Here is a 12,780-nt window from a genome sequence, read left to right as displayed (position 1 = left end):
TCCTTCCCCGAGTGGTGTTATGTAGGTGCCATATTCCAGTTGAGAGGTCAGAACCAAGGTCCTGTCTGCCTGTTCAGATGGTTGTTAAAGGTCCCACGTCATGTTTTGAGAAGAAATGGGAGTTTGCCCTGGTGAGCTGACAAACAATCCTTTCATTCACTTCATGGCTGCTAGTGGAAATCTACTAGCGCAAATGACTACTACATTAAACCAGTCACTACACTTGACACCGAGTACTTGAACAGCTCTTTGGGATAGCTTGACATGGTAATGTGAGTGCAAATCCAAGTTTTTTTTTCCTTATTTTCCCAAATACCAGCACTTATCTATGTTCCCTTGTTTCTATACATACTGTTAATTTTTAAGTTTCTCCTTTGTAATGTATCAAAAAGCAGTCCAAAATGAACGTTGTATTTGGTGGAGCGTCTTATCACAGTGGCAGGGTGTCTCAAAGAGCTTCACAGGATTTGCTATAAATTGTAGTGTCCGTGGATTTTAAATGCAGCAGCCAATTTACACACAGCAGTCCTAAGGAAAGAAGTCGCACTAAGAAATTATCAGCCTGACTGGTTGGGGATTGCTGTACCCTGAGCTGTTCACACACACATCGAGTAATGGCCTCAAATTGGTTATGGCATTTCTAGAGCTAGTTGTGTGAACATTGTGCACAGTGAGACGTGAGGTCGAAACAATCCTGGATTACAAGTTGTGCAAGCGCAGGCCAAAACTATCATTCAAAATTCAGTGTCCAGTCAATCCACATCAACAACAACTTGCACTTATATAGCGCCCTCCATGCAGGGTAGCATCTCAGAGCGCTTAACAGTGGCGGAGCCTGAATCCGAGCCGGTGTAGGGTGGGCGGGGGGAAGTGGCCGTAAGCACGGGCGAAGAGGAAAGTCTTCAGGCGGGACTTGAAAGATGGGAGAGAGGGGGCAAGACGGAGGGATTGAGGGAGAGAGTTCCAGAGGTTTGGGGCGTAGTGGCTGAAAGCGGGACCTCCGATGGTGGGGCGGAGGTGCGAGGGACGAGCAGGATCCGGTGCCAGTCGAGCGGAGGCCCCGGGTGGTGGATTGGGGAGTCAGGAGGTCGGGGAGGGAGGGAGGGGCCAGAGAGTGAAGGGATTTGAACACGAATATGAGGATGTTGAAACCGATGTGTTGGGTGATGGGGAGCCAGTGGAGCCTGGGCCAGAGCTGGGGAGATGTGGGTGTGGGGTTTGGTTGGGGTCAGTTTATGGGCGGCAGAGTCTGAATGAGCTGATCTTGTGAATGGTGGAGATGGGGAGATCGGCGAGGGGTGCGTTGGGAGTAATCCAGGTGGGAGGTGACAAACACACACACGAGGATTTCGCCTGCATTCGGGGTGAGGTACGGTTGGTGCTGGAGGAGGCAAGGTAGATTTGTGTGTCATCCACAAACCTGTGGAAGTTTACCCTGTGTCTGCGGATGTCATCACCCAGAGGGAGCATAGAGATAAGGAGAAGAAGACGCCAAGGATGGAGCCCTGGGCTACTCCGCAGGTGACCAGGCGGGGGTGGGAGGAGAAACCATTTGCTGAGATGAAATGGAGGCAGTTGGTTAAGTAGGACTCAAACCATGTGAGTGGGGTCCCACTAAGTTAGATGAGAGAGGAGAGCCAATGGAGGAGGATGGCGTGGTCGACTGTGTCGAACGTGGTAGAGAGATCCAGGAGGACAAGGAGGCAGAGGGAGACCTGGTCACAGATAGAGAGAATGCCATTTGTGACTTTGAGAAATACAGACTGCAGGGGCTCGAGGAGGGAGTGGAGGGAGAGGTGTGACCAAAGTTGACCTGCAACAATGTGTTCCAGGACTCTGGCAAGGAAGGGCAGGTTGGAGATGGGACGGTAGTGTGAGAGATTAGAGGGATCGAGGATGGGGTTTTGAGGAGTGGTGTGATGACAGCGGTTTTCAAGGGAAGTGGAACAGAGCCTGAGGAGAGAGATTGGTTAACCATGTCGGCCAGCGTGGGGGAGAGAAGGGGGAGTTGAGTGACCAGCAGTTGGGTGGGGAGGGCATCAAGGTAATAGGTGGTGAACTTCATTCGGGTGATAGTGGTTGAGAGGGAAAAGGGAGTTTTGGGGGTAAAGGAGTAGGAGGAGTGGAGAGTGGCAGGAGTTGTGGTGAAGGGAGAAGGCAGTGTGGATGATCTGGGTGGGCTCGTTGACCCACGACTGTGAGTCCAAATCAATCAAGGGATTCAAATGTTGCCATAAACCATAAGATTAAAGATCAAGTGATTTGCTTCTTTCAGCTGAACCTGGAGCTGAAATGAAATTTTCAGGATCACTCCAGGACATCTATAGCTTTCCTCCTGCGCAGTAAAATTCATGGGGTGCTTTGTACCCCCTAATGCATTGCCTGAAAGGCTGGCTTCTCTCTTAAGAGAGAAGTAGATAATTATTTGGGGTGGATAAGTTTGCAGGGCTATGGGGAGAGAGCGGGGGAGTGGGGTTGATCGGGGCTATGGGGAGAGAGCGGGGGAGTGGGGTTCATCGGGGCTATGGGGAGAGAGCGGGGGAGTGGGGTTGATCGGGGCTATGGAGAGAGAGCGGGGGAGTGGGGTTCATCGGGGCTATGGGGGGAGAGCGGGGGAGTGGGGTTGATCAGGGCTATGGGGAGAGCGCGGGGAGTGGGGTTGATCGGGGCTATGGGGAGAGCGCGGGGGAGTGGGGTTGATCGGGGCTATGGGGAGAGCGCGGGGGAGTGGGGTTGATCGGGGCTATGGGGAGAGCGCGGGCTGAGCTGTATGATTCTATGATTAATGCGCCAGCCATGGCAAATAGCCAATGTGTTGGCAGTCACTGAAACATGACAGTGTTCACGTCGAAGAATTAATGATTACTAATGTACACACTGCAAAGTTCATCGCAAAATAATCAATAGGTGACGGTGACTGGGACATAAAACAGTCTCAGTCACAATTTAAAAGGTAATTATAATCAATCCACATTACAAAGGCATTTAACGTAGTGAGTTAACATGTTAGGTTTTGGATTCAAATCTCGCTCAAATCTGCTTGGTTGGGACGTCCTCCCGAGGTGACAACAACAACAAGATTACATTTGAATGGCGCCTTTTAGTGACAGGCGCTCCACAAATGTAATTATTTGTTATTGTTGTTGTTTTGGTGGCCATCTGCCCGACAGTCTGACACTGCCGTTTCAGCGTCGTTGGCCAGTCTGCAACTTTTACAGATGGGCCATTACTTGTGGTCAGACATGTGGTCATTGTTCACATCAAGATTGTGGAACCACTGGGTTCCCTTTCAGATTGTTGCTGTGCTGGTGCCTTGGATTCAGCCTCGCAAAGCAGGTAAATGAGCTCCACTGACTCCAGGCACCAAACAGCTTCTGGCCGCTTTGAGGACCATCTGAAGCCAGAAATATTTCCGCCATTTCAACAAAGCAAACTGAAGAAAAAAGGTCCCCACTGCTGGGGACTGACTTTTCTTTCTTCCCACCAGGAGTTTCAAAATACACCAACACTTTGAATGGCAGTGATATTGGTGCTCAGCCAAACCTATTCCAGCCATCGATAGATAATGGCACTGTGAAAGTGATCCAATCAATTCAATTACAAAGCATATTAGTGGTTAGAACAATATATAGTGTAGAATTACCTGGTTTAATAAGCACATATTAAAATGTTACATTTTGCACAGTATGACTCAGACGGGGGTGGGGGGGGGACAGCACACCAATAATTTGGCGGCTAACAGGCCTGCCAATCATTTTCCCTCATGCGTTTAATATAGAATCATAGAATTTTACAGGGCAGGAGGCCATTCGACCCATCGTGCCTCTGCCGGCTCTTTGAAAGAGCCACGCAATTACTCCCACTCCCCCGCTCTTTCCCCACAGCCTTGCAATCTCTTCCTTTTCAAGTACATATCCAATTCCCTTTTGAAAATTATTAATGAATCTGGTTTCACCGACCCTTTCAGGCAGTGCATTCCAGATCGTAACAACTCTCTGCGTAAAAGGAAATTCTCCTCCTCCCCCTTCTGGTTCTTTTGCCAATTATCTTAAATCTTAAATATTAAATTGTTAATTTGCGTCTTTACTCCAAAAGCCGTTGGAATATTTGATTTTTAAATTTTTTTTCTACAGAAGTCTAAAAGTGTCTTAAATTGATTCAAAATTCAAAGCTGATGTATTTTGGCAGCTAAAGCTGATGTTCTGTGAGAGCCAGCGGTAATTCTGGATAAAAAAACATTGATTTTCTTGTGATGATGCGGATTACTGTCTGTAGCAATTTTTTATTGTCTGTTGAGGGAGGGATTTTTTTTGCTTCATTCCCCTCTTTCATTTAATTTCTATTGCCATCACATTTTCATTTTGGCTGTAAATTATTCTGCGGAAATCAACTTCAGGAGATGGTGGTCAATGTTGCAACATAAAATAAGGAAAGATTATTTTTCCTCTGCATTTTTGTATATACCTCTCCCTCTCTCTTAGATGGACAATGCAATGCTTTTTGACTTTGACTGGTTTGGCTCAAGAACTTGCATTTATAAAGCACCATTCACTTAAAAAAAAAAGCCCCAACTCCCAATGGATAATGTCAGCACCCAAAGCTGCCTATGATTCATTAATGAATGATCGCTGTAGCAAATGAAAAAAGAATCATTTAGTTGCAGTAAGGAAGAGACTACAAAAGGTTGGAGAGAACGGACATATTTGAGGCAGTGAATATTTTACTTCCAGATCATACTGTAACTCACTTTGCATTTCACTAGTTTTTTTTGTATAGATCAGCGGTCTGCTATAGGTTGATGATGATTTTATGAGTTCACTGGGATAGACATCATTAGATAGACATCATTAGAGCCAAAGCTTAATGATCCCAGAGTGTGCATTGAGATTAACCATCTAAAACCGTATAACTTGTCATTAAAATCACGGTCTGGCACACTTGCCGCTGCTTGTCCAGCTAAGATCATCCTAGCAGTGAGGGCTTTGCTTGTGGGATTAAAGGAAGCTGAGGGAGTGAGAAGAATATTATTATTAATTATTATTGTTATAAGAATTCCTGCCCTCAGGGGCTGATCTACCCCTCTATGTCCTGTCCTGCCACAACGTAGTTAGTCTGTCATCAGTAGTGCTCTAGAGTACTCAACTCAGGAACTGGCCTTACCAAACTACCCAACACAACTTGCTTGATTCTGACATTCTGTTGCCAGGCACAGCACCTCGGAGCTAATCAACCAACAAAAAAAACAATTGAAATGTCAGGGAGCAACAAACCTTTGACCCTTCGGACCCGGATTTAAATCTAACCCCGGCAAATGGGATGACATTTTCCTCACTTTTCTGACGCTTGGTTTTATGATCACAATTCCCGTGTTGTTATTCTACATGTGCGCTCAGCCATTTCCCAGATGTGCGCTCAGCCAAAGCCATCCCTACATTATCTCTCAAAATCCCTCAGTTGAGTCTTTTGCCAAACAACTGTCGATTCCCTCTTGAATTTGCTCACAATCTGTTTCCTTGAATAGTCCATCCCACATGTACACCGCTCCGTGTAAAATTATCAAACATAAACCGTTTTCTCTTCTGAGATTCAGTCAGTGAACACGTTACACACGGTCCATATACCCTAGTCAATCGTGCAGGCCTGCCCCCCTCCCCCCAGGGACTTTATTTCCCAAATAAACAATAAATATAATTACTGTTTATGTAATTAATTCATTTAATTCACTCCGGTGAACCTACCAATACACTGACGATGTTCACTGTGGTTGTGTATGCGTACGTGAGGCTCTGGAGTGGGCTTTGAGCTTTCAGTCCTGTTCCTTACCTCCATCTGAAAACTCTCATGGCAGCAACACAATCAGTGTGTGCGGGGGGTGGGGGTTGAAGAGGAGAGACCTATGTATCTAATGCTAGGATATTATTATTTTTATGATTATTACTGTGGTAAGGCCACACTGCACAGTGTACATTTACCATCAATCCACAATGCCTGAACAATCTGAACCCCATGTCAGCAAATGCAAATCTACTGTAACTACATATTTTCTTCAGTAATAATTAACACATACAGTATTTTTTAGTCCAGTCAATGGACATCCTGTCCAGACCACTGGATACATTTTCTAAATTATTCAGTGATTTCTTCCTTGGAATAATTTATTCAGCTACAGCAGCTGGGACTTATTTTTTGCCCCAATGAGTCCCCAGAAATGCCTCTGTAAGTGCTTGAGAAAGGGTCTGCTTAGATACCGTGTGGCACTTTGGTATCCTGTAGAGATTTTTTTCATCGAACCAAGTGAAGCTCGGAGGGCACTTCTGTTGTCTACTGTTAGTTGTGAGGTTGATGACAGTGTGTATTTATACTCTTCAAATATTCAAGATGCCACAGAAATTGGAAGCTATGCATTTAGCTGCTCTATGACAAGTTACCAAAATACACTGTAGCTGGAGTTACACCTGGCCAGAATTTCTAATGTTAATTCACATGAACTGCATACAGTCAATCCACAACTGTTTGTGGGACGCTACTGTGCGCAATTGGCTGCCGCGTTCGCCCACAAATATACAGTCAATTCACTTTACAGTGTGTTCTGTTAAGCGTTTTGGGATGTCCTCCCAACGTGAAAAGCGCTATATCAAATGCGAGGATTATTATTATTATTATTATTTTAAAACAAGCATTTAAAATCATCCAGACAGAGGTGCAAGCTGATAACATGAAGACATAGAAGGTAATAATCAATAATAATAATCCTTGCATTTCATGTAGCGCCTTATCACGTCTTCGAGACATCATCTCAAAGCGCTTCACAGAATATATGTAAAGTGAATTGATTGTGTATTTTGTGGGCGAAACGCGGCAGCCAATTGCGCACAGCAGCGTCCCACAAACAGTCGTGGATTGACTATTAGTGTAAAAAGTGGATTGAGACAGATAAGGAAAGCTATGGATAGAGATAATCAAACCTCAAACGAGAAAGATTGAACTCCTTGGCCTCAAAGATGAATAAATTGGTCAAAGATGAATAAATAGAACATAAGGTTACCCAGTTATTATACAGTTTTACATCATGTATCTTTGAATAGAAAGGTAAAAAGGGAGACTATGTGGTTCAGGTGGAGTGTAGATAAGGTAGCGGTACCTGCTCTGGGAAGAGATATGCTTAGACAGACCCCAATGGCCTTTCCTCATTGTACTTTTATTCTGGTCTTACATCTATTGAGCTCTTGTGGCCATGTCTCTATGTGTGAGGAGTTCACCAACATTGACAGCAGTTTATGTTCATCTAAATTCAGTGATGATGGACCTGATTCAATTGTAATTTAATATAAGGAAGAAGCAGAGAGTGAGAGATCAACATGGCTGGAGACACAGAAAGACCAAAACAGATTCAAACTATGGTTTCCGGTCTCCAAAACCACAGTGACCAAAACTATCTGGGACTTTTTTTGGGGGTTGTTTGCCAAAACCTCTACACCATGATGCAATTTTTGCTCCTATTTCTCCATGCAATTCAAAGGTTTGTGAAGCAAGACTGCATAATAGCTGTGCAGAGCCTGGGATCTGCACTAGTCATCCTCAAGCCCTTTGCATTCCTCAAACATTACCAGGGCAGTCATCATGTCAAATGTAATTCCAACTGTGTGAATGTTCCATCTTCACAAATTCCCCGACAATGACGAGGCCATAACAAAATCAAACAAACAGACTGTGATGCCACTTCACCTGAATAGCCGGGGAGTTCTGTGCTGGAGGACAAACTAACAACTACCTAAATTGCACAGCTCCCAGCCGAGGGGATCGAACCCACAGCCCATAGGTCTTTAGTGCAATAAACTGGTGCTTCAATGACCTGCGCTAAACAAAATAATAGTGACAAACTTTGAATTTGATATAGCGCCTTTTACTTTGGAAGGACATCGCCAAACTCTTGATTACTTTCAGCTTTTACCCTGTATATGCTTTGTTTACAGGAGCTGACGCTGAAATAGTCATGAGTTGTGTTTCACTGGAAGACAGTAAATTGCCATTAATGAGCTGGTATGTAATGTAACCATGGAAGCTGGCAGAACACATGTCCGGTTCAAATATGTGCTCACAGCTACCTTTAATCATATAGGGTTGACAAGTCTAATGGATAGTCAGTGAACCCAATGACACAAAACTCTTCATCCAATGCTTCACATTACATCTCTGAGGCTTCTTTACCTCCCACTCTTAAATACCAGAGAGAATGTCAGTCAAACTAAGTCACAGAGTAACTATTCCCGTCTCCCTCCCCCACCCCCACCCCCAACAACACGCTTTTCTGACTCCTAACACCTGACTATATATGTCAACAAGCTCCTGAGCACTCATACCAATGTATTAGATTGTTCACCCCGTGAATTCCATCCCCAAAGTTGATAACTTGCATTCACACAGACACAGATTCTAATAGTGGATCAGAAATTCTGCACACACAAGCAGGATTCCCCTGCTGATGGAAAGCGGACATCTGTTTCAGAAAGCTTCGGCAATTTGGAGTAATATTCCTCAGTGTCCACAGTGTGCAACCGGAGAGCGTTAATTACTTGTGAATGAAAAGCTAATGAGGAGGTGCCTTCGATAGTCAGCCTGGCGCAAAGACTAAAGCGTCCCGTGGATGTGACTGAATGAAAGGCCGTGGGGGTGAGGTGGGTCATTGGGTTTGGTTCGGGCACCCATATAGGAGCATTATCTCAGTTACCATCGGTTAATCTTCCTCGACCCTCGCAGCCTTGAACACCCCAACGCCAGAAATCTTGAGCCTTGGCAGAGCCCTGTCTATCTGTGAACAATAACTTGCATTCATATAGCGCCCTCCACAAGGGGTAGTGTCCCGGAGCGCTTGACAGTGGGGGAGTCTGACAACGAACCAGGGGGACAGGGAGGGGGGAGGTGACCATAAGCACAATCAAAAAGTAAGGTTTTTAGGTGGGATCTGAAGGTGGGGAGGACGGGGGCAAGGTGGAGGGATCGTTTGAACAAGAAGCCTTGGCTGGGTCGGAGCAGGAAACAACTTTGTCCGGAGACGCTGCAGAATAGGATGCTTCCTGGAATTGTGACAGTTAATGGTTTTCTCATCAGCAGCAAAAGAGATGCTAATTTTTCATTAGAATACCTCGTTTATTCACACACCACTTGGTAATTGGGAGGTGAGATGGCCTTTTAATCCTGAGAAGGTTGATAGCCTCTGTGCCAGGCTAGTGACCTGCAAATAATCTGTTTTATGTTTTCCCTGAAAGCTAAAGTCATTATATAATTTCCTTTTTTCAAACCCAGTGAAAATAAATCTCCTTACTCTCTCCTCCCCCCACACACCCACCTCAAGCTCACAATGGAGACCAACGCAAACCCTCACAACAGATGCTATTGTACAGTAGGGATGGGGGGGGTTATTTACAGCGTTCAATTCAAGATCCTCTTGAGGGGGGTCAGGTGAACCCTTTTAGTTCTCAGTGTGCACAGCACTTGTCACCAGTGTAAAAGAACACAGCCATTAGTACTGCAATTTTCCAATGACTGAGGTTATGGAAGTGAAATCAATGCGGCCGCCAGAAACAGCACAGCGAAGAATAAGAAAGATCTAGCTTGCAAGCGAAGCAAAGCCTAAGGCAGTTTCTCTTCATTTGTCAAAAATCGTTTATGTAAACCTTACTTTTTCATCCTCGCAATCACTCTCCCTTCCACTGAGAATCACCATTTCTCCCCTCTCTTGGACAATGGTTGCGTTAACGATGTTTATCGGTCAGTCCTCAATGGCTCTATTTACTCACGCTGACGTCAGCACTTTGCAATGAACTTTAAACGCCGTCTTGTTTTAGTTTAGAGTTCTTATCTGAAATATCACGAGAAGAATTCAGTCGCCACATTTAGAAACCATTCAGCCCCTCGAGCCTGTTCCGCCATTCTATCAGATCACGGCTGATCTGTACCTCAACTCTAATTACCCGCCTTTGCCCCATATCCCTTCATCCCCGGACCTAACAAACATCTAACCACCTCAGTCTTGAAAATGTGAATGGATCCATCATCCATAGGCTTTTGGGGAAGACAGTTCCAGATTTCCACTAACCTTTGAGTGAGAAACTGCCTCCTAATTTTCCAGCTTTTCTTTTAACCTTTACTTCCGTTTTGCATCGGGTGAATGTTAAAATAATATTGCTTGGTGGTTTAGGGGTCAGACTAAATGTGGTTTAGACAGTCCTTTTTTTTTTGGAAGAGCTGAAGAGGTTGCAATTCTTTGTCCCTCTGTCAGTAATGTGTGTTTATGTGTGATGGTGTGTAACTGAGAGTGATAACACAGCTTTAATATTTCAGCTGCTTGATATTTGACAATGAAACCACAAACAACTAAAGCATTTCCTTTAGAATTACTCTGAATTGGTCACTCTGACTTTTTCTTAAATAAAATAAAATCAGAGGCACTAATTTAAGATAGCCATAAAAAAAATTAACGATGTTGTAAAACATTTGTTTATACAGAGTGCAATGAAAAATTAATTCTCTGACACAAACCATTGGTGAAGCAGAGCTCACTTATTCTTTTAAAAGGGAATGATAGATGTTTGGAAGAGAGGTATATAAAGAGAAAACAGGAGTACAGAAGTGACGGGCCTAATGGCGTCCTTTAACAACCGGGTTCCTACTTACTGCTGGTAAACAGAGGCGTGTGGAGAAAGGAAACTTGCCTAAGGTTTCGTCATACACGGGAATCGAACCTGGGTCCTCTCGCTTGCGAGGCGAGTGCTCTAACCAATACACTACAGGACACCTGGGGATAGGTAAGAGATTGAGAAGAAAGTGTAGTAAGTCTATCATACAAATGTGAATGTCAAAGGATTATGTCAGAAGAATTCTTTTGAGGAGTTTCTGAGAAGGAAACAAAAGATAATAATTGTTTGTCCCAAAGGGTAGGGCAGTCCTAGACAGACAAGTGCCATGTGAACTCCAATGCCTTGAATAGACAAGCAGTTTAGTTATTATTACATTTCCTTCCACTGACCCCGAGAGTAACTAACAGTCAATCAGCACAAAATTTCCCTTTTCTCCCTGGGGATGTACCTGCCCCATTTTGTGGACGTTTGGCCACAAAACGTTTTGCCTCCCTCACAGGCAGCGAGCCTGACCTTGCATTGCCTGTTGAAAATAATGTAACATGTTTTGCTGCTTGGAAGAATTCAAGGTCGGGTGCTGAAAATAACTAGACAGTCTCTATTTAATATTTCTTCTCTGTCTCATTTCAACTACTGGTAGCAGCAGATAATACACAATAGAAAAGTATCCGCTGAACAAAAGCGTCAGGAAAAGGCCATTCAGCCAACCCAAACTAATCCCACAGCACATTAACTCACAATCCTGCCACTTAACGGCTCTTAATAACCGTAATGTTTTTAATAAAAGCTCTGTTGCTTTTCTGCTAATATTATTTTATAAACATGATAACTTTGAGTACAGATGTTTTTGCTGATATCTACCCTAAATCTGTCAGCCTATTTATTACGCTAATCTCTGCTCCTCATTGTTCTTCAACCCAATTCTTGCTGAGTATTTGTTAAAGACGGGTGAATAGTAAGTGAAGAAAACATCATTGCGTCAACTTAACCCAATGCTGAGATTTCCCCTATAATGAGGCTGCCTGTGATTTGCAAACTGGCTGTGTTTCATTTACAGTTTCTCGAGATCCTGATCCCTAAGTAATACTTCTTGGCAAACAACAGTGAGAGTGTAACAAAAGACAAAATACTGCAGATGCTGGAAATCTGAAATAAAAACTGAAGTCACTGGGAACACTCAACAGGTCAGGCAGCATCTATGGAGAGAGGAAAGTGAGATGAAAGGTCATCAACCTGAAACGTTAACTCATTTTACTCTCTCCATAGATGCTGCCTGACCTGCTGAGTGTTCCCAGCCACTTCTGGTTTTATTACAGTAAGAGTTAGATGCTTGTAAGAATTTGGCTACATCAAACCATTGCCATTAAGAAATCAAACATCCCCCAACTGGGGAGAGATAGAGCACGATCTCGCTGACAGCATCTTAATACATTTAAAGAGACAGAACCACTGTGGTAAGAACATTGTGCAGGACACTTATCATCCATTCATCTATAGACCCTATTCCTCCAGAGAGAGAGAGAATATCACTAGAACGAGGGCTTCTAACTGGTGGGGTATTTCCTACTTAGAAGCCGTGTCTATCCCGAAAGATGCAAGATCCAAAGATTGTTTGGAATTTCTCATTCCTCCAAAACGGTGCAATACAATTTATATTTCTACAGCGCTTATCACATCAGGAGGATGCTTCAAAACACTTTGCACAGTTATTCCATTCTAAGTGCAGCACAGATACGCTCTACCCACAGAGTCTTCCCTCGCCTCCAATTATTTTAAAAAGCCTTTGATTTGTTTCTAGCCGTCATTATCCAGCTTGTAAACTTTTGTCAGATAATACTCAGCAGGGAGTGGAAAACAACAGAGCTCCTCCAAGGTAAGTGCGATGCTGTGGAGAGAACAGAGTTCAGTGTGGAGAGAATTGGCTTCAGTGCACTGGATGTGCTGAAAGACTGGTGCTTTCTGCTTTATTGGAGGTGCTCCCCTTTGTACCTCATATTAAATCGAAGCTCCCTGTTTTGACACTTAAGGTGGATGTCATAATGAGATGAAAATAATGGGGGTGGTAGTGGGGGTAGCGTGCAATAATAATCCTTGCATTTGGTATAGCATCTTCATGTCGGGAGGACATCCCAAAGCACTTCAC

General features: G+C 44.1%; 1 protein-coding gene across 5 annotated transcripts in view; it reads right to left on the bottom strand.

The window, feature by feature from the left end:
• slc6a9 (solute carrier family 6 member 9) overlaps positions 1–12,780 on the bottom strand; it is an 80,967-nt gene that overhangs the window by 43,006 nt on the left and 25,181 nt on the right. For 4 of the 5 annotated variants that reach the window (XM_007899922.2, XM_007899925.2, XM_007899924.2 and 1 more), the window contains exon 3: positions 9,680–9,859. The exons of the other annotated variant lie outside the window; for it this stretch is intronic. In XM_007899922.2, coding sequence (XP_007898113.2) covers positions 9,680–9,724 — 45 coding nt within the window. In that variant the 5' untranslated portion in view covers positions 9,725–9,859. The remainder of the gene's footprint in view (positions 1–9,679; positions 9,860–12,780) is intronic. 5 annotated transcript variants of the gene reach the window in all.

The sequence above is a fragment of the Callorhinchus milii genome, unplaced genomic scaffold (assembly GCF_018977255.1).
Source record: "Callorhinchus milii isolate IMCB2004 unplaced genomic scaffold, IMCB_Cmil_1.0 Scaffold5, whole genome shotgun sequence".
Taxonomy (NCBI): Eukaryota; Metazoa; Chordata; class Chondrichthyes; order Chimaeriformes; family Callorhinchidae; genus Callorhinchus; species Callorhinchus milii.
This window is presented reverse-complemented; position numbering and strand designations above follow the sequence as displayed.